Source organism: Narcine bancroftii, chromosome 9 (assembly GCF_036971445.1).
Source record: "Narcine bancroftii isolate sNarBan1 chromosome 9, sNarBan1.hap1, whole genome shotgun sequence".
Lineage (NCBI taxonomy): Eukaryota > Metazoa > Chordata > Chondrichthyes > Torpediniformes > Narcinidae > Narcine > Narcine bancroftii.
In genome coordinates, this window is record NC_091477.1 from 105,563,483 (window position 1) to 105,586,787 (window position 23,305).

The following is a 23,305-nucleotide window of genomic DNA, read 5'->3' on the forward strand; positions in this document are numbered from 1 at the left end:
TGAGGATTATGTAAAATAAAAAAAAAACAATGTTTATGTTGTCAGGTTTAAGGCTGTCCAGGAGGAACATGATATGTTTCTCCTCAAGCTTACATCGTCCCGACAATGGATGAGGCAGAGGGCAGACATATCACTGTGGGAACGGTGAAGGGAATTGAAATGGATAGCAACAAGAAGCTCACATCTAGACCACAGATGGAAGCAAACCTGAACTTGAACAGAGTGTCTACAATTTAATATGAATACAAGAAAGCATGGCCTGTGATTATATATGAAAAGGAAAGTGCAGGTAAAACTCCATGTTCAAGTTAGGGTCTCCCTGTGCCACACTTATGAACTGCCCCAAGATTACTTGATCCAAAATACAGTGAAAAGGTAAAATTTAACCACTTTGGTATGGATGAAAATAAAGTATGGTACAGCGTTCTATTTGTTTGAGGGTCGAATGCATAACAAATTTGAAAATTTACATTTACGATTGCTTGTGAATTTAAATTTAAATATTACATCATGAGAAATAGTGGATGCAATTTATTCCACAATGAAGTCTTCTAAGTCAAATCCACAACTAAGTTTAAAAGGTCAGGTTAGTGCTCATGTAAAGATGTTTTGGTCTGCATATCATTGTTTTTCACTGTATAGTTAGTTTACACTATATAAAAAAATACATAAATGAACAAAAATGTAGTGGAAGGTACTAAAGTCATGTATAAAGAGAATTCATTCTCACGTCATGAAGCTGAGTGAAGTTATCGTCAATGCTACTTCATGATAAAGTGCATTGCTCTACATTGCTTGAATACATCTGAGCAACCAAGGTTACTTAGTGGTTGTTTTATCATACTTATGTACTATGAATAAATACAAATGTATAGTCTATGAACAAAAATAAAAAATTAAAAGTTAATTCTTAAAGCTCAATTAAGCCACTTAGTCATATCAGAATAAATGCATACATAAAGCAACAGAAAGCAGTATCTATGTATAACCATGCTTTAAAATAAAGAAAACCCTGTCACCAAACCTGAAATATTCATACTGTACTGATCCACTTACGAGTACAATCAGTGCATAGTTTCTACACGTGGATTTCTAGAAACGTGTTAACATTCCCTTTTAAGAATCCTGGTGATTCCATCTTTAATGGGGTTCATTTGCTTTGAAATATACTTTTCCTATATGAAGTACTGAGTGGACATTCAGGTACTTCTGCAGTCTCTCAGCATTTCTTACTAGACAGTGTTTTTGCGTGTTTTGTCAGAGAATGCGGAACTTTATTGTGAATTCCAATGTCCCAGATGGTCCTGTCTGTTGTTATCAAACTTGATCTTATTGGCTGCCATACAAACCAGGAAGGGCCACAATTTAGAAATCCACTCAAAAGTTTTTTGTTTTAGTTTCTTGATCTGTTGTTAAGATTGCTCTGTGCAATATTTCAGCAGCGTGAATGCTATTATGAGCTTGGGACCCAAACTAGTAAATGAAGTGGTGATTTTTTGGAAAAGTAACAGAACTGAGGAATCAAAAAAAGGTAATGTTTAGCAACTAATTTGCTTCTGCTGACAAGACAGAAAGTTATCATTCAGATGCTAAAAAAAGAATGTGGTAAATATGACCACCATGCAGACCAACATGTAGCACTTTTTATTATGCTGCCAAAGTATTTCTTGAAGGTGATGCCCCACACTCGTAGTCTCTAGACAGTTGATTAATGGTGCTGTTTGGTAGGGGCGAGTTGAAGCAGAGTTTCTATAGTCATGGCTACCTGTGCCAGTCCTTTCTCTTCTAGAATGTGAAGGGGCAGGCACAACCGATCCTACACAAAATCAAAAACAAGAGAAAGGGAGGGGAATGAAAAGAGGGGAGAAAAAGAAAATTAACAAATTATTTGCTTACGTAAAATAATAAAAATTGGAAGACCTAAAGAAATGAAATGATAAAATAATTTGCATACAAATTATTGGAAGTGGACAAACAGCAATGAAATGGGTACACCGTATGGTTACACTGGCTTATAGCTTTTTCACAATCACCACTTATTTCACATTCTATGCCCATAATTTAATACTGCATTGTTTTCCACAATATGCCTGACAGATGATGGTAGTCCTAATAAAAATGTCATTTTGAATGAACTTTGCACATCTAATTCCCAATTTTACAAGTACAGAAGTACTTTTCACATGCTGCCTTTGTGTGAGTAAAAATAAATATCTTTAAAATGATAGTACATTAGATTAGTTTATTATTGGTAGACCGTTCATTCTCCACATGCATGGTTAAAACTGCTCTTGTGATCTATGCACCCATTTCTTATTCAACACATTAAGACAACAAATCAATGTCTTTGATAAATCTCAACTATACGTGTGTTTCGGAAAGTGGAGTACACATTAACATTTTACCTTTAGTGGTATTGATTGTCCAGTGGAAGATTGAAAATATTTTACTGATCCCTTTTCTTATCAGAAAAATGATGGATTTATTGCTCCAATACTGAAACTACCTTTTGGTTGAATAATTTCTTACAAATTTCATTTGCAACACATTTGGAAATAATGTAATAAAATCAGTTATGGTCAAAATTTAAAATTCTGCAAAGTGGCTCTATTTTATCTGTTCCTTTCACAATGCCATGTTTCTTTCAGATCCCCTTTTATTCTTCTGAATTTTCGTGAGTATAATCCAGGGTTCTTAGCCTTTTACTTTCCACTCATCTAAAGTATTCCCTATGCCATAGATGCTCTATGATCAGTAAGGGATTGCTTAAAGTGGTATATGAGCGGGAAGGAAAAGGTTGGGAACCACTGGTATAATCCCAGGTGACTGGTATAATCCCAGGTGACTTAATCTCTTCTCATAGGCCAACTCTCTCATCTCCAGAATTAAATTGCTGAAACTCTGCAGTACTGCCTCCAAAGCCAATGCATTCTTTCTCAACTAGTCCAGAATTGCATAGTTCTTCATGTCTTTCCTCGTCAGTACATTGAACAGCTGTAGCAGAACCTCCCTGCACTTAAATTCAATTCCTCTAGCAATGAAAGCCAACATTCTAACTTTCAAGTTGTGGAAACAATAAAGTTTAAATATTTTAAAGTTCTTCAGAAAATTGCTATTTTTATTATACTGTATTTTCTGTTAGACTTTATAAAACATCTTGCCTTAATTAATGAGAAATAACATTTATCTGTTCATTAAAACGATGTTTTAATCCTCTACTGGTTGAGTGGCAAAATGCATTGATGGATAATTATCCAGATGATAAAGGTCTTGGGTTAAGTTTATATTTGAAATGAATCAAATAAATCAGAAGGCAATAGGACTGTTAAAATTTATTTTAGGGTATGGAAATAATAAATGACCCACCATTCCAACTCCTGACTTACAATGCCCTCCATAATATTTGGGACAAATACACTATTTTCCTTTATTTGCCCTTATGCTCCACTTTTAAATTCGTAATCAAACAATTCACATGTAATTAAAGTACACACTCCTGATTTTATGAAAGGATTTTGTGTACATTTTGGTTTGACCATGTAGAAATTACAGCACTTTTTATACATAGTCCCCTCATTTCAGCGCACCAAAATGTTATGTATAATTAGTCACATTTGACACTTTGTTACATATCCCTTGCATGCAATGACTGCTTTTAAGTCTGTGATTGATAGACATTGCCAGGTGCAGAGTTTCTTCTCTGGTGATGCTCTGCCAGGCCTCTAATGCAGCCACCTTCAGCTCCTGCTTGTTTCAGGGGCTTGTCCCCTTAAGTTTTCTCTTCAGCATATGGAAGGCATGCTCAATTAGATTTAGATTGGGTGACTGACTTGGCCTTTCAAGAATTTTCCAGTTTTTAGCTTTGAAAAACTTCTTTATTGCTTTATCAATGTTTGGGATAATTGATTTGATGTAAGATGATGTTTGGAGGCATTTGCTCGAACTTGAGCAGATAAGAGGTTTCTGTACACCTCAGAATTCATTTTGCTACTGCCATCAGCAGTTACATCATCAATGAAAATAAGTGCACAGACCATAATTCCTCCACTACCATATTTCACAGATGAGGCAGTATTCTTTGGATCTTTGGGAGTTCTTTTACACCTCCACACTTTGCTCTTGCCAACACTCTTAATGTAGGTTAATCTTGGTCTCATCTGACCTTTTTACAGAATTCTGCAGGCTCTTTTAAATACTTCTTGGCAAATTATAATCTGGCTGTCCTTTCTTTGGCTAACTAGTGATTTGCATCTTGCAGTGTAGCCTCTGCATTTCTTATTCATGAAGTCTCTTACAGCAGTAGTCATTGATGCATTCACACCTCCTGAAGAGTGTTTCTGAACTATTGGACAGGCATTTGAGGATTTTTCCTTATTTTGTTGAAAATTCTATTATCAGTGGAGGTCTTCCTTGGCCTATCAGTCTCTTTACAATTACTGAGCCCAATAAAACACTCTTCTTAATAATGCTCCAAACTGTTGATTTTGGTAATCCTAAAGTTTGGGCAATGTCCCTTACCGTTTTAGTCTTGTTTATCAGTCTAATAATCCTTTCTTTGACTTTCACTGGCACAACTCTGGTCCTCATGTTGAAAATGGCAACTACAGACTCCAAAGGTGATCAAAAGCTTAGAAGCAAGCCTAGCTCTCTTATACCTGCACCACTTAAACAAACCCAAGTACTCAACACCTGTGAAGCCAAATGTCCAAAATATTATGATGTCCTGAAATGAGACAATTATATATAAAAAGTGCTGTAATTTCTACTTGGTCAAATCAAAATGTATACAAATCATCTTTAATAATATCTGGAATGTGCACTTTAATCACATGTGAATTGTTTGATTACAAATTTAAAACAATGGAACACAGGGACAAATAAAGGAAAAAAAAGGTGACTTTGACCCAAACATTATGGAAAGGGATATACATGTACAAAGGTTGCTGGAAAGTTATGATTTATGCTGTGATGGTTCATTATGTTTGAATATTCTGTTGGACAGTCACTTTTCAGTTTCACCACCAAGAGAACAGGCTCTGGGCATGAACTTTGGCAAGGATTAGGAAAGTGAAGGTCAAGATTCAGAAAAGGTTTCTTGTTTCTTAAAATGACTTGTCATTAAATTAAATTTCATAAATATAGCCTTACATTATTAGGCAATGCTGTGAACAAAATACAACTGTACCATTACTTATATATTCTCCTTTGCAAAATGTTAGGTTGATACCATCTTTGGTGTGGAGCAAAGATGAGGCATGCTGTGATTAATATGAGAAAAATTAAAATGACTTGACTCATGTCTTGTACAACTAATCCTGACCAAAATAAAAATATTTTCAGTGACCTAACTACAAGTACTTATGGTTACTGAATTGAATATCAGCTACTCTGAACAGAATATAAACATTTGCAAAATATTTTTCCATTTTGCAAAATGTAATTTTTACTGTAGTTGATGAAAACAAGCAGAAATAAATGAAAAAGCAAAGTTAATTGGAAGCTGGTTATGGAAGTCATCTGCTCAAAAAAATAATTGTACTTTCTGACCAAAGATTCAATAAAATTTGCTTTGTACAACATCCAGTTTGACAAGGCATCATATAAAAAGCCAGTCTTTTTAAAACATATAATATCTTTAATGTTTCACGGTAAAGGCAAAAGAAGAATTCCATTTGTGGAGGTATTTTCTCAGGCGATAGTGTTTAAATCAAAGACAAAAAAAAGCCATATAAATTAAATGATCAATTATGTACCTGTTTTGGTAAGATACCTGTAACTAAAAAAAAGCAAGCATATTCTTCATTAACATCAATCACACAAGTTCTTGAGTTGAAGATTTTGTCTATTTCTAGGCGAGCCAGTCTTTACAGTGTTAATTTTGATTACATTTTCATTTGTTAATGTTATGTAGAATTTCACTTATTTCCTGAGAGAAGGCAGAAATGACTTTGAAACAGACTGCATTTGCTGTACAATTTTCAAAGGTGCTAGAACTACAACCACGGGAACAGGATCAAGGTGTTTACAATTGATGCATTCCAAAAATCTGGATAGATTGTCCAAAATCATTTTGTTTTTTTTTTCCAAAATAAACAAAACCACTGCTACTGAACTTCTGTTGTGGCAGATATTTTAAACAGAACAGCCCAGCAGTTGTACTATAACTGTTAATATTACACACCCAGTAATAATACTGAAGGCAGTGAAACAATAGGCATATTAATTTGAATTTCTGCATGCTTATATGTGCAGAATAGATTCATAGTGAATAATATTCAAAGTTTCTCCAACTTCCAATTTTTACACTGGCCATTCAAGGGACAGGGCGTCAACCTAACGTTAACACAACTGTTTCGATTGTGAGTGTGCTTGCATTAATGTTTCAGCGAAACAGTACGTTGAGAAGACTGGATGAGTAAAGGAAAAAATGGAACTTGTCTTAAAAATTCATTAAATGTCTAAAGAAATGGTATGAAGGCACTACAATTTTTTTCTCAAAAATATTGGAATTCTATTCATTGATTTCTATTAAAAATAATATCTTCAAGTACTAGAAAACATTTTCTGTGGAACTTTTTTCAACCAAACCCAGTGGTGCAGTTCACTTCATAGATTCCCTTTCTCTCACCCTCTTCCTTGCACATACCTTCTCTTCTAATTAGAATAGAGTGACCCAGTGGTATAAAGCAAAAAGCAGAAGCATAACATTGATGTAAAAGAGAGCAAAGCCTGCAAGCTGGCCACCAGAGAGAGGGGCTAGAACAGGACTGGTTATGCTTGCTCCCAAAGTCAGTAGCATGTCAACCGTCTTTTGAGTGCTGAGGAGGTTGGCTTGGAGCACATCAGATGAAGAGCAAAGGTCATCCTTCCAATGTTTCAGTGAGTAAGGAGAGAAATGACAAAGAAAAATTAGTTGAGAAAATCAGCATGCAACATTTACTAAGAATTACTTTTATCTTTGCTTCAATTCAGAGCCATGCGCAATAAACACGAGTGCACAATTAGCTTCAATATGCCAGCATACAGTTTAAATGTTGACTTTATTTCTAACATTAATTATTAATTGTTCTTTGTTATCCCTTCTCGTGATAAATTTCCTTAAGAATCATGAATTTGTCGAAAAATCTATTCGATCAAATATTTTACTTAGATGGAACTTGTTTTCACAGATGGATGATATTTTTGTGGAAGATGCCGCAGATTATTGCTGCCTATTTTAACTATATTCTTATCATAAAATTTAAGTTTCAACAGTAGGCTAGGCCTGACCTGTCAATGTTGCATTTGCATTAATTATTTCAGTTGACACGGGATGATATTTTTCACTCATTAGTCAGGCTGTTTTGCACTGTACTGTGTAATTTCTAAAGTGAAGCAGGAACAGGAAAAGAGTCGACTAATACTCATCTCTCTTTTTCTCTCATGTTTACGGTAAAAGTAGAGATCACATTGGTTGATTATACTGATGAAATAGAAACAAAAATTCTGCTATGAAAGCAATTGTTTGGATGGCAGAGGTTTTGCAGTACCAAGGATAAATTTCATTTGCATTAATAAAAAAAACAAATGTCATAACTTTGTTTTTACAGTTCTCTCCAGTTTATTAAAGTCAGGAGCTATTACTTATCTTTAGAAAGGGCATGTTATTTAAAATGTTTTAATATGTTTTTGCTAATGTTGTAATTTTCACAAAATAAACAGAAGTTATAGTTATTAGATGCAATCCTTGCACGCAACAACAGTTCTGATAGTATTTCATTAGATTTTCCACAGACTAAGCACAATGAGAAGAAATAAGAGCACACCGTGCAGATTCCAAGGGAGGGATTCACAGGAAGAATGATTTGGGGAGAGAATAGCAACTAGATGTACAAAGAATAGATAGAAGTCGTTAAAAGAAGTTATCCAATATCCCCCTGATTATTGATTATAGTATTGATGTTAAAATGGATCCAGTCTTGTTTTATTAAAGCTTTTGTAAGACTAAAACTTAGACCAGATAAAGACACATTTAATAAAAACATGAAAAAAATGGGTGCACTGAAGAAGCACAAAAATTTAATCTGAAATCACAAAGGTGGGAGCTTTGCAAATATTCTGAGGTTTGGACAATGTTTTGATTAAGGCCAATTTAAAAATGCTTTTATATTAACATTTTACTACTTTAATTATGATTTTCACAAGCAAAAGGCACAATACAGTTCATTGAACATGCTATTGAGAATTGTGACATTGGGAAATGGCCATGAAGATGGTTATTTCCTATAGTTTCCTAGTTATTCCACACGTACATAATTGAGGCATTTTATACAATTGTTAATGACTTGCCGCAGCACTGCTCTCAACAATCCATAGGATTTGTTGTTTTACTCCAGTTTGCTTATGATCAGTAAAATGGTGCCAAAAATGTACATGATTTTGTTGATAATATACCTGGTGCAATTAATAATAACAATCAATCATTGATAGTGGACTCCGCACAGAGAATATTTAATATATAGCTTTTATTAATCTACTCCCGTTGTTCTTGTCCTGACCTGCTGTGTTCTCTCAATTGAAGGCGCACCTACAAGAAACTTCTCATTTTAAAGAAAGGAAAGCTCCATGTGGTACTCAAGCGGTGCCAAATGGATATAGAATGCAGAAACATATGGTCTCTATAGTAAAAGTATGTTGAGTTATAGTGTGTTAGTTTTCCTTCAGTTCATTCAAGTATAAATTTCATCAAAAGATTCAAATCATTAGATATAAAAATGATAATTCAACCATATCCTCACCCAGAACAAAACAATTACACTTGATCTGACTCCCGAAAATGCATATTATGAGGGAATTCATATACTTAGAAAACTTCAGAGCAAGTTCACACTTCAAAGTTCATTTAAATTAAAAAGTGATAAACTTCAAATAAGTATGAATTTGCAATCTGAAGTTTTTAATTAAAAAGTGATTAAAAACTTGTCACAAGATCAGAGTTATACTATCAGTAAATTGGAAATTTAAAATTGTTATACACAATACATACCAGCATTTAGAATCCAGCTTAACAATTAGTTGTCGTTAAATATATATATATATATTTTTTTTTAAAAAAACACATGCTGTTAAAAATACTGTACACCTAAGTTAATTTCATAGTTATATTTTTTTAATTAAACATTTAGTTGTTGATCTAAATTCAATCCCAAGTAACATGCACAATACCTATAAAACCAAGTAAAAACAAAATTCAACTTTTGTTTCTTTAAAACAATGAAAATCAAACACCAGAAATCTACTGGAAATCACCATGAAAATAGAAAGTACTGAAAACCACATTTGATGGAGAACACTGATGAACATGGCTTCTACTATTTAATTATATTTAAAAAATTAATATTAACTTAATTTAGAGATACAGCACAGTAACAGACCCCTCACGCCACCCAAATACACCCATGTGATCAATTAACCTACTTACCCTGTACGGCCGTGGAAGATGGAAGGAAATCCACATGGACACGGAGAACATAATACGCTCCTTACAGACAGCGACAGATTCAAACCTGGCCACTGGCATTCTAATAGCGTTGAGCTAACCTCTATGCTAACTGTGCTACTTATGTGGCTTCTCTTACCATAAATGCTCTCTCATCTGCTGGGTTTTTCTAGCATTTATATTTTTAATTTCTTTAAATCAAAGACCTCTCCGTAAAAAGATTCAATAGAGATCTCAACATGAAAAGCCCTAAAATCCATCATTAAACCAAATATGGCTAATTCACTCACTTGAATATGTCCATACTGTAGTAAATTAAAATTCATCCTTAACTTTAAAGCAAAGAAGTAAGTGTCTATGGAATCTTCTGAATTGTGGGGTCATTGTCAGAGAGAGGGAAAAAGTGAGAGCTACAGAGTGCACAACAGGGGAGCTGGTTGTAGAAGGAAAGCAGGAATTTTTCAGTCAAGAAGTAGGCTGCTCGATTGAGAATGAACAATGGAACAGTACAGATTTCAGTCCAGATCTCCTTAAAAGGGAGGTGGAATAGTTAGGAAAGACTGATGAAATGGGAAAGAGTAAGAAGACCAATTTAGAGAAAGAAATCAGAGGGAGCACAAAATCTTGAGCAGTATATAAAAGCAGTGGATGGGAATGCTTGCATCAGAGAGAGAATTAAGGAACAATTGCAATAACGTGCATTAATCTTTTTCCCAGAAATGTGAATGCTGAGTGATGACTTCTATTTCGCAAATATTACATCAGTAATGTTAAAGGCTCACTAAAATGGCAGTATCAATCATGCAACAGGGCAGAAACTGTCAAAAATGTAATAATGCAGATATGAAACAAAAGCTAACATACCTGAGGTACACCAATTTTCTTACATGCTTCTAGGAAGTTCTCCACATTTCGCCTGCATTTTGCCATTGTTAATTTGGGCTATAACCAAAAGATAAACAAACTGGTAAACTCGTTAAGATTCAGATTCATACAAGGATAGTGTTGTATAAAATGATAGGAGGTGGGCATTAGATTTCAGATTTATTGACAGAGTACATACATGACATCACATACAACCCTGTGAATTTTTTGAGATATAATTAAGAAAATGTTCTCTGAATATATTCTAACTCCATTAGTTATATATTCACAAAAAATCTGAGCTGAAACTAACAATGCTTTAAATTCTGCCTTAACATATCAGTATTTCAAATTTAGCAGTTATATAAAAACTTATAATGAAGATTATTTCAAATGGAGAACAATTACAAATATACATTTAAAGATGCAGTGAGCAAATTAATGTCATTATGGTTTCCTTCTGAAAATTGGTTGGAGCAATTATTGATAACCTTTGTGAAGTAATGCATGTTGCGATGTCAGATTCATATAGAGTAAAAAAATCAGGTACACGAGAGCATTTATGTACACATGGACCTTGGGGTTCACTCTTTGAAAATAGCAAAACAGATGGATAGGTGGGTTTAGTATTTTTGCATTCATAGGACTAGGCACTGAATACAAGAGTTGGGGCACCATCTTGAAGTTGTACAAAATATTGGATAGATAATGTAACTTTTACAGTTCTGGAGAGATTCACTAGGAAGTTGCTTGGAATGGAGGGCTGTTGCTATGAAGCAAAATTGGATAGGCTGGGTTTATTCTCACTGGAATGTTGGAGTCTGAAGGGCTTTCTTAAGGAGGTTTACATAATTATGAGAAGAATAGAATAGATAGGTAGTCAGAATCTATTTTCCAGGGGAAGGGAGTCTAAAACTGAAGACACTGGTTTAAAGTGAGAGGGAAGAAATTCAAAGGAGATCTCAGGGATAAATTTTCCACACAGAGAATGGTGATTATTTTGAATAAGCTACAAGAGGAGCTAGCCAAGACGGATATTATTACAATGCTTAAAAGGCATTTGGATAGGTACATGGACAAGAAAATAGAAGAGGGATAGGAGCCTAATGTGGGCAAATGAAATTAATGTAGATAGGCATCATGATCAGTGTGAACATGGTGGCCATAAGGCCCCATTTCTGTGTTATATGACAATTCTTTGCAGCAGGTGAGGCTTGGTAGATTTTAAGTTTGAAGTTAAAAATAATGGTCAATAAGGAGTGAATCTATGGTAGGAAAATAGTCAGATGAAAACAAAGTTATGAACAAGATGATTCAGTCCAAAAAAACCCCTGGTACCGGCACCTATGGGGATTGGTAGATACCGAATAAGTGTATTGCTTGAGAATTACAATGCCCAATTCATACACTTGCATTAAGAATAAACAGTTTAAAAGACAAAAATACTATACTGTACTTACATTAAACAAATTTCACTTGCTTGAATATATAAATCTTACTTTAATTTCAGTCACATTCTTTGAAAACATTTAACGGTCGACATATCTGCAGGTTCCTCCCCATTCCACAGAGCCGCCCGATAGATGAACAATAACATTAACCCCGCCCTCGCCCAAGTTTACAGATAAAGCCTCTAATCAAGGCGACTCTTACTAAGCAGGGATAAGGATACATTTTAAGAGTAATCCTAATGGCGAGTGGCATCAGCCAGCTCTTCATCCTGTGAGATGCCATTGTTGTTTCATGCAACTTTATTCAGATGGTACAAGCAAAGGATGGCCAAGGCACTCCACTGCCTGAATATTTGCTCACATTATCACCAAAGATTTGTGTTATTTCAGAGAATATTTACTGATACAATTTTAAATGTGTTTTTTACCTATTATTTTATTCTTATTTATTAAAATTTTTAAAAATATATATTCCTCAATTTTTTTTTTGCCAATTGCATGAGGAAGCCAGTTGCTTGAATTTTGGAAACCAGGGGTTTTACTGTACACAGGAAAGTATTGACTTGGAGTTTGATACAGACATTAAAAACCACTAAATTTAGTTGGAGTACTTTCATGTTCATGTTGGAGAAGCAGTAAGACAAATTATTGATTATGGAAGGTCAAAACAGGCAAAGATGAGATAAAGTTGAAGAGCTGGATGCCCTAAGTACAGAAGTAAAAACTGAGAGTATGCCAGATTCTGTGAAGAATGCTTCTGATACCATTAGATTTCAGAATACTCACCACTGCTGGAGATGGGACATGTATACTAGGGACTGACCGTGGTCTCACATGATTAGCCAGATGACAGAGGACAACACCATCCGTAAGTGCTGTTCCAAGATCACTTGGGAGTGAAACCTTTAACCGTGTTTCAATGTTCTGAGAAATAAATCAGCGAAAAATTGTACAATTCTTGATTGTTTACAAATACATTTTATAAAAAGAAGTATACAGGATTAAGTTAGATTTTTGGTTCTGCAACCTTGCTTAAATCCAACACAGGCTAATGGAATACATTTATTTAATTTTTACTGTTTTATAGTGAAAACATTATGTAACAATAAATATGACCCCATTGCTAATGGGGATATGAACACAAAAGAAAATCAGGTTATTATGCCAAGGATTAATCATTAAGTTGGCATTTACCTTAAAGATGGGTTGAGGTCAAAAATAAAAATACTCTCTTTGCTACCTTAAGTACTTTTCTGGGAGAGACATGCAAATTAATGCAAGCACCAGAACCAGCTGATCAAAAGGGAAGTTTTTGGTTTCCCAAATAATAATAATAATGCAATTTTTCTTTTCTATTCATGCAAATTGTTGGCAAAACTGGTATTTCATATCAATTTCACATAGTCTGGAGCATGTCAACTGATTTCAGAGCCTAGTTAGGAGGTAACATACTCTTGTTATGGAGACACCTAGAGTACAGCAGTAAAATAATGCATATTTATTTTCCTCAGTGAGATGATGGAACTGGATGTATTTTTAATGCCAATGTCAATCACTGATGCCAGCTTTTCTCCTGGATTATTTAATTAACTGCTTAAAATTCTTATGCGATTTTGATGGGATTTGAACTCCAGAAGTGTAAAAGGTATTAAAACTGCTCATGTTATGAAACTGCAATCAAGAAGAATGTTAAAGAAATAATTATGAAAGTAAACAAACCTATGCCATAGAGGAGGACATCTCTGATAGTATGCTATTTTATAATACTCAGTAATTGCTTGGGGATGGTACATCTATAAATGGGAATGAACACAATCTCAGGGTTTTCAGCATGGCACACTAAAACTACTGCAACACACCTCCAGCAAAATGAGCGCAATCTCATTGTTAGTGCTGTATGGTTTGCATGTTCTGTCTGCTCCAATGTCCCAATGAAGATGTTGATTGATTTTGAAAATTGCCTCCAATGTGTTTATGAATTATAGAGTATGTGGGGAGATAATGGGAATGTTAGGAGAATAAAATAGCATCAGTATGAATGGTTAGGACAAACTTGGGAGGCAGAAGGGCCGGCTTCTGTGCTAAATGACTTTCGACATCAAGATCTCTAAGCTTTGTTCCAAAAGTACATTAAGAATCCAGATTTTTTTTGGCAGCGAGGGAGTAAGTGAATAAACCTGGCAGTTAGGTTCCTGGTAAGTACCACTTGGAATCATTCTGTCTTTAGTTAACTAGTATATTTCATTAACGTTCTACAATCCATCATTGGATCAATTTCTGTGAATCTATTTACTGTAGGACATGCAGTAGTGATTTAATTCTGGTAGACATTTACCTTCCTTAGCTGCTGCACAACTCTCTGTTCATCCTCATATTGCTTTTGGTTCTGCAACATTATCAGTATTTCAGAATCCTGGCCAGGGCTTAGAGACGAAGAAGCAGAAAAGCTCCCATCTAGAAAATAAAGTCAATTGTGCATTGGTGATTACCAGTGTTTGACATTAGATTCAATGATCTTGGACATATTCTTGCTTCAAGTTCCTTTGTTAAGATTCAGTGGGATTAAAACTTTTTGGCTTAAAATGCGTGGTAATTCTTTTTAATCAACTGACAGTCACTCAGTTCAAACAGCAAAAACAAGAAAGGAATAACTAATTTGGGAAAAATGCAATAGGTAGTCAGTGGACAACTTGATCATCTTTTTCTTCAACATAATGCTGTTCCTGGGTCAAACTCCTCGAAGTCCCTCCATAACAGCATTGTGGATAGGCAGCTGATCATTACCTTTTCAAGTAGGGATGGGAAATACTGGCTCAAGCTAAGATGTGCACAACTCTTGAATGTATAAAAATATAATTTTCTATTGTATCATGATACCTGCATGTATCAGAAATAGTACATACATGCAGAGAAGTGAAAAATTGCATGGACCATCATTGCCGCCTGATACAGTTTTCAATAATCAACTGAGTTGGGTGAAATTTACTTTCAATCAGACCCACCTTTTTTCATTTCATCCCGCATGGCTGCTCTCAAGAGGAAGCTCTCAGGTCGGTAAGCTTGAGTGGACTGTTTGTAAAAGTGGGGAGAAGAACTAGGATAAGGAGAACCAGGCTGGGCTACAGCCAGACAAAAGGGTATAAGAATGAGCAGAATTTGAAGATAATGTTAAGAAACAAAGTTCGATTAACATTAGTTGGAACAGGGGAAGAGACAGAGATGGAAATGAAAAAGAAAAAACAAATATTAAAATAACATAAACACTATAATTTAGGTTGAATGATGATTTGATACATTTGTAATAAGTTGGTTTAAATGTAATGATGTTTTTTTTTTAATTGGGGATAACTCGGTTTTCAATTTCACACCTATTACCATTTGCTTTCTTCATTCAATTTTCCCAAACCTATTAATGCATTTCTAGCCGTTTATAATTTTCACTTTTAATTTCCAACTTTAGAAGAATTTAGAAACAGATTGTTTTGTGAATTGATTACATACTGCATACCCATATTTTTGACAGCTTGACTCAAAAGTGTATCATTTTATTTTTCTGCTTCAAAAGTTCAAAGACAACATCACTATGTTTTTTTCCCCCCATTGGCAATTCAAAAGTAGCCACAAGCTACTTAACTGAGAAAAGAAAGGGTGATATAGACAAGCTTTAACAGCACAAACAAGAAGTACAAAACACTTACCATGTAATCTATTTCACCTTTAAGCCAAATGATATTGAGACAAATTGAATTATACCAATGTAGGGCCAAATGTCATCACTGAAGTAAGCACAGATCTAGATGGTCAGTATCACCCAAACATTATGCCCCAAAAGAACTAATAACTCTATTTATATTCTTACTCATGAGTCCATCATCAGTCTATCAGGAAATGTGAAGCTATGCTGAGCTATGCTCAGAGACTGATTACTGCAAAGTGTTTTAAAGTTTTATGAACAAACTGTGACATTACTAGACTTAATAAGCATTTTGAAACACCTGCCATGATTATTTTGTTAACCAGGTGGATAGATAATATTAGATAATAAAATCCCATAACTGAACTTTGATCTGTGTGTAATACAAAGCAAAAATTCTGGAGCAGCTCAACAATTAATACGGCATTCTTTATGTAGCAAACATAAAGATAAACAACCAACACTTCGGGCCTGAACCCTTCATCAAAGTATGAACAAAAAGCAGGCAGGCGCCTGAATAAAATGGTGAGGGGAGGAGCACAGGTTCACAGGCAAAAGGTCATAGGTGGATATGGGTGGGAGAGCATAAGAGAAAAAAAAGCTAATAAGTGATGGGGGAGGGGATAACTGAATAGAGAGGGAAGGGGGATAGAGAGCTGAAGAAAAGGAGAAAAAGGCTGAAACTTCTCCGGTTTCCATTAGGACCCGGCCCTGTCTCCCTCTCTTCACCATCGCTCTTTTGTGTAAACTACTATCACAGCATCTGCAGATTTTCTTGTTTAACTTAATACAATGCAGTAATGTTTAAAAATAAGTATTTTACTTCACATCAAAAGAAGAAAACACAATATACACTATTTCATTTATATAGTCAGGGAAACTGCAGAATGTTTTTGATATAGGTTTTCTCTTACCCATATGTACAGATGATTGAGTAGTAGAGGCACTTGATGAGAGAGCTGCTTTGTCTTCATTCTGTAAGGAAAAGGTATGATTTTTAAAAAAAAGTAGCAGATATGCCACACTAAAAGAAAAAGAAATATGGTGCAAATTTATGGAGCTTCAAACAATGCTTCCAAATAGCAGAGCTTGGGCAATCAGCCACTGTCCAATACATCTTGCTTCCTCTTCAATTCCAAACCATGTCATCATCTTGGTATTCCGTTGGAACAAAGCAGTGACTTAGAGCATAAAATGGAACTGAGATTAGTTAATTCTATAAAAGATTTTGGTTAAATGTAATAGTTAAAGTTAAAAGCTTTAGCAATCCCTTTGTGCTTTGCATGCTATAATAAGATTTTGTAATTTTGGCCAGTCAGCCTGTGGAGGCCTGAGTAGCAGCCTTGATCAACATTTACTTCCCTCTCAAAACAATTTTAATTCTATAACTAACATTTGACTGAAGGTGCAATACAATATAATTAGTATTTGTAAATGATTGAAACTACCAAGCAGTAAAATCTACTTATACCATTGCATATTATCATGTTTTTTTTAAAAACAGGATGCCTATGGTAGGGCAATAGCAGGCTGCAGTAATCCATTCATACCAGTGAAAACACAAAACCTGTAATTGGAAGTAGAAAGAATCAGGTGGGGCTGCCACTTTACTATCCACTGAATTCAGTTGGGAAACAAAGCTGATGACTGATTCGAGCCAGTTAAGGTATTTCTAAATAAAGATCACTGTGCAGACATGCAATCAAAGAAATGGGTCTTGGTTGAGACAAACTAATGCCTAAAAATTACAGAATAGCTAGTCAATAGTCAAACTAAGAAGGTAATTAGGAAGGAAAAGATGAATTATGAAAGGAGGTTAGCAAGCAATATCAAAGAGGATACTAAAAACTTAAAAAAATAATATAGAGTAAAACAGTAAGTGAAATAGACATAGGATCGGTAGAAAATGACGCTGGAGAAATTGTAATGGGAGACAAGGAGAAGGCAGAGAAACTGAATGTATATTTTTGATCAGTCTTCACTGTGGAAGACAATAATAGCATACTGGGATCTCGTGGCTCTCTCAGAAGAGAAGTGAGTGTGGTCAAGATCACGTGAGAGTAGGTACTTGGGAAGCTACCCTCGGCAGTAGAGATTGTGGACGCATTGGAAAAGACCTTCCAGGAATCAATGGAGTCTGGTATGGTTCCTGTGGACTGGAGGATCATTAATGTCGCTCCGCTATTTAAGAAGGGAGTAAGGCAACAGAAAGGAAATTATAGACTTATTAGCCTGACATCAGTGGTTTGGAAGCTGCTGGAGTCAATTGTCAAAGGTGAGGTTAGGGAATTCCTGGAGGAGCATGAAAAGATAGGTCCAAGTCAGCATTATTTCCTTAAAGGAAAATCATGCCTGACAAACCTATTACAATTTTTTGAAGAGATCACAAATAGGATAGACAAAAGCCTTCAACAAGGTGCCACACATAAGGCTGAAAAACAAGATGACAGCCCATGGAATTATTGTAGAGGAAGGATACTAGCATGGCTAGAGCATTGGCTGATTAACAGGAAACAAAGAGTAAAAATAAAGGGTTCCTATTCTGGTTGGCCATCACTTACCAGTGGTCTGCAGGGGTCAATGTTGGGGCTGCTTCTTTTCACATTGTATATAAATGATTTGAATTATAGAATAGATGGCTCTGTGTCTAAATTTGCAGATGATACCAAAATAGGTGGTAAGTGCTGAGGATACTGAAAGACTACAGAGAATTGGAAAAATTAGGAGAATCGGAAAAGTGGTGGCAGATGAAATATAATGTTGGAAAGTGTACAGTTATGTACTATTGGCATTCATTTCTAGAGGAATAGGATACAAGAGCAGGCATCTAATGTTGAGACTCTATAAAGCACTAGTGAGACCTCACTTGGAGTACTATGTACCGTTTTGAGTGCCTTATTTGAGAAAAGACATTCTGGTGTTGGAGAGGATTTAGAGATTTACTAGAATGATACCAGGAATCATATGAGGAATGATTGTCGGCTCTTGGACCGTACTCATTGGAGTACAGAAGGATGAGGGTGGGGGGGGGGAGAATCTCAGAAGCATTTCAAATGCTGAAGGCCCTGGACTGACCAGATGTGGTAAGAATGTTTCCCATGGTAGGGGATTCTCTGACAAGAGGGCATTATTTCAGGTTAAAAGGACATCAATTTAAAACAGAGATGTGGAAAATTTTCTAGAAATTGTGAATCTTTTTGCTACAGGCAGCTGTGGAAGCGAGGTCATTCGGTGATTTTAAGGCAGAGATTGACAGATACTGATTTGGAAATAAAGCAACTGAAAGCAAAACCTAAACTGTACAATTTCCACAGGTACAATTCTCTACTTACCCATGGTGAAAAATTTATAACACCAGAAAATGCAAATACCAAAGACTTTTTGACTCTGTGGCTTTATTAATGAACACATTGTGTGGGAGGGAATTAAGACGACAGGAATCTAATTCATCACAGCAAGTTTTTAAATAACCATTCAAAATATTTAACTGAAATGATTACATGTACCAGCTTGGTTTATTATCTAAAATTTTCTAAGGCACAAGCAGACAAACACAATATTGTCCAGCAGAGACCATGAATTTTTAGAAAGTGAAAGCTTTATGGACCAAGTGGCAAACCAACAGCCACAGAATATGGTGAATGAATTATTGAGGATATTTCAGCAATCTTAATACCAATTCATGCTAACAGAAGGTATGTGGACCCTCTTTGAGTGGTAATGTCATGATGTGAATTGGCACAGTCTAGTTATTTTTATTATGTGGAAACAGGTTACATCTTTTGCTGATTTCTCACTTTTGCCTTTATGATGGAAACGTGGCCATTGACGAAGTTGAAGTAGTTGAAGATATATGGATTCCATCTCTGCTTATTAGGCAAATTCCTTCCACAGAACTGCAGAACACTACAGCACAGAAACAGGCCTTTTGGTCCATCTAATCCATGTCAAAGTATTATTCCAGCTAGTCTCACTGATCTGTTCCCAGATCACAGCCTTCCATACTCCTTCCATCCACGTTCCTATCCAAACTTTTCTTAAATGACAAAATCGAGCCCACATTCACTACTTCAGTTGGCAGCTCATTCCGGACTCTCACCACACACGAAGATCACTCTAATGTTTAATTTCACCCTTCAGTCTTAACTCATCCTCTAGTTCTTATATCACCTAACCTCAGTTGCAACAGTAAATAAACGTCTTCCTTTGTGCAAGACATGACTCCAATCAACCTTGAGCTTTCACCAATTCTCAATGACTCCAATAATATCATGGCTCCATAAAATTGGCTATATTTCATTGTAGACTGAATCCAGAGCAGAACAAGACTGATCAGCTTTCATTATTTAAATCAAAGCTTTTGTTGTGAACAATTCATTGAAGAGAAGAATGACCACCTTTGAAGAATAGTAACAAATTCCCTTCTTATCAATCTTTCACTTTAGTAGAAATAAGATATTGTATCCATGTGGTTTTGACTATACAACATTTTCTCACATATAGAACAATATGAGCAATATAATTATAAAGGATCATATTTCACTTTATTAAATAGAAATGATGTTTTCCTTTCCTCGTGACCTTAATTGACATTCGGGTTAAAATCTATAACCTGGAACAGTGGGGGGAGTAATGCACGACATTGGTTGGGGGAGGGGTTGGTGGGTGGGGAGGATGGAGGGAGAGGAGAATAGCTTTTAGTATCTGGGGCGAAATAATTGTACCTAACAATGAAAAATAACTTGAGGCAAATAAGTCAGGATGTTTATTACAAGGAAAGATCTGATCTGCCATTGAATATTTGAAAATTAACATTTTAATTTATTTAAGTCTATTTCATTGCCATGTGAGGAGATTGTGACAGGATTAATCTTTGAGAGAATAATTGCCTAATAAGTTCTATTTCCTTATTTCAATTTACATTTCTGCAGCAAAACACGCAGTTCAAAGAAAACAAGCAAAAAAAATTCTGTATAAAGAAAATGAATGAAATGTAAAATACTGCAATTTGTGGAAGTACTAAAATTCTGATCCAGAACCTTACTGGTTACTAACCTTAGGAAATGGTTTCAATGTTCAAAGATTACTATTTCGAGCAATGAATTAATATGGTGTCTAGTTAGAATATTTCATTAAAATTTCATGTACATTGGGCAAAGTTAAAGATGAAGCTAATTGTCAAAAGTTTTCCATTTCAAATGTTAGTTTTCACATGCAGATTGAGTAGAATCTTTCACCAGCCCATTCCAAAGCCTAAACAATTAAATCTTCATTTTTTTTTTCTATACATTGTTTGTATTGTCATTTATTTTAAAATGTTTGAAGACCAATAATCATTTTATCCTTTCCTGATTTACATCTCTCTCAAACGATACAGGACAAAAATTTAGCAGTGTCAACTCCATTTACCTTGATTATTTTTCTTTTTGTCTTTTGTAAAAGAATATTGTAAATTTGGTCTTGTGAAAGAAGCCATACTCACTTATCACATCAGGCAAAGAATATAAAAGAGAACAAGAATCAAAACAAAGCCACAAACTCCACACAAGCTGCTTAGTCACCTTGCTGTGAGAGCCAGGCCTCCGTTTAATGGTATTGGTGTTATTGTCAATCTCAAAGAAGAAGTGCGGTTCAAAGCCATTCTGTTACAGAGAGAAGCAGAGGAGAAAGCTTTAAGCATGAGAGTCCAACAGCTTTTAAAAAAAATCGGCAAGGGACAGCCTGAGGATGCCTAGCATATTCTGGTTTATATCAATTACTAAAGTTTGGTCTGGGATTCACAGATGATGTCAGAATTGCATAATAAAAAGTTGCTGCCATAGGTCAGCATCAAAATAAATATAAACCCATTTCCTAGGTTTTAAGAAAATAGAATTTAAAAAAATTCTACCAAAATTGCTTGATACTAGAGAATCAATAGCCAATCGCTATTCTGGAAGAATTGATATCATCCTATTTCTTAGAAAGTTTTGGATTTAAATAGAAATTTTATGCTCAACGCAAACATTGCTTCAGTACTTCTTCCTAGATTTGTACACTAAACAGTATCAAAGATTTCAGGACAGAAATCATTATTGATCAGCAACCACTCACTTATGTACATCTTATTACCACGACAGTACTCCAATGGACAGTTTTACAATGAACTGAATGGCACACTAAGTAAGCATTGATTAAAAAAAACTCGAAGTAAAGTTAATACCAGAATTATTAAATTTGTAGGAGGTTTTCAAAATAAAAATTCTGAAACAAAATTTATATTAAGATCTTTTTCTACCTGTGAATGGTTCAATGTGCCATTGTAACACTGTCACCATGAAATAATTTTAGGACACATTTTATTCATTTTTTTTCCAAATAGCAAGTCTAACAGTCAAGAAAAGGAGCAATGAATGTTTTAGTAAAGATGGCTGAAAACATTTATTGGAAGTTCCCTTCATAATAGAAAAACAAAATCCATTCTATTCCATTTTTCATCACAGATTTCAAAGTTGCATTAATTGTAACAGTCATTTTCACCTATTTCAAACAGAACAATCCATATATACCCAGATGGAGCAACTCAGTTACAAAGAGAGATTGTATCGGCTTTTCTGTTTTCTTTAAGCCAAGAAGACTGAAGGGGGACATGACAGAGGTGTACAAAATTGCAAGCATAGATAGGGTAGACAGTGATGAATGTTCCCTACAGCAGAGAGGTATCTATATGAGATAAGTTTAGGGAGTAAAAAGTTTCAAGGGGATACAAAGAACATTTTTTTTTAATCTAAAGGGTAGTTGGAGTTTGGAATGCATTGTCTGACAGGGTGCTGGAAGCAGAGATTCTCACAACATTTTTCTGCAGGTGCACTTGAATCACCAGGCATGGAGGTTTATGGACTAAGTATTGGTAATTAGGATTTTAAAAATGGGAGCAGGATAGTTGGCATGGACATCGTAAAGCAAAGGGGTTGTTTCTCTGGTATACGACTACAAGCTTTCAGCTAATCCCTTCAGGAAAATCAGAGCCAGCACCACAAGGCTGAGAAGCAAATTCTTCCCGCGGACAATGAGAATGCTGAACCAAAGGAACTGCTCACACTAACCATCCGAGACTCTAATATTACTAAACAATTGTTTGCCTGTATGCGTGTTTGGTGCCAAAGACCAGAGAATGCTGTTTCGTCAGGTTGTACTTGATAATAAAATGAAAGACCTGATAATGGCGAGTATTTCAAAACGTTGAGACGATTATCCGATATTTCACAAAAAAGAAAATTCTCTCTCTCGTTCTCTGTCACTTTTGTGAACCCAATGTTAAGTTTCTAGTTCTGCTTGATAAACTGCCTCTCTAATAACGATTTTGGAATTCATTGAACAAATCACCAATGGTTGATCTTGAGAACACGCACCATATGACCAATATGGATGAAAAAAAATCTGCAAAATTCAATGTTTTTGTAAACTGACTTTTATTTCCCCTATATTTTTGGCGCAACCCATTAGTTCTTCTTCTGTTGCATCTGAGGAGAAGTAATAAAAGTATCATGTAACTGCTCGAGCAGTTTTTAATGAGAAATAGAAATGGTGCCAATACTCATGATTACAGCTTTACAACTGGGTTAATTAACCAACATTAGAATAAAGGGATTGAATAATTTTATTTATATTATGTATATTCACCAGTTTTTATTGGATATAATTTTGGAATTATCTCCCTCCCCTATTGACATCATTTATCGGGATTGTTGTATGAAAAGGGGGTGCAAAATCATAGAGGACCCTTCCACCCCGCACACAGCATCTTTCAGCTGCTCCTGTCGGGAAAGTGATACAGGA

General features: G+C 35.2%; 1 protein-coding gene across 10 annotated transcripts in view; it reads right to left on the minus strand.

Moving 5' to 3' along the window:
• Nucleotides 1-914: 914 nt before the first annotated feature.
• lrch3 (leucine-rich repeats and calponin homology (CH) domain containing 3) overlaps nucleotides 915-23,305 on the minus strand; it is a 108,174-nt gene continuing 85,783 nt past the window's right edge. For 3 of the 10 annotated variants that reach the window (XM_069897183.1, XM_069897176.1, XM_069897175.1), the window contains 7 exons: nucleotides 21,049-21,129; nucleotides 16,402-16,462; nucleotides 14,796-14,912; nucleotides 14,129-14,247; nucleotides 12,580-12,717; nucleotides 10,343-10,420; nucleotides 4,863-6,865 (listed from right to left, as the gene is read on the minus strand). In XM_069897183.1, the coding sequence (XP_069753284.1) occupies nucleotides 6,659-6,865; nucleotides 10,343-10,420; nucleotides 12,580-12,717; nucleotides 14,129-14,247; nucleotides 14,796-14,912; nucleotides 16,402-16,462; nucleotides 21,049-21,129 (801 nt within the window). In that variant the 3' untranslated portion in view covers nucleotides 4,863-6,658. Of the gene's footprint in view, nucleotides 1,817-4,862; nucleotides 6,866-10,342; nucleotides 10,421-12,579; nucleotides 12,718-14,128; nucleotides 14,248-14,795; nucleotides 14,913-16,401; nucleotides 16,463-21,048; nucleotides 21,130-23,305 lie in introns of those variants that run through there. The other 7 variants (XM_069897181.1, XM_069897180.1, XM_069897177.1 and 4 more) reach the window with 4 other exon arrangements.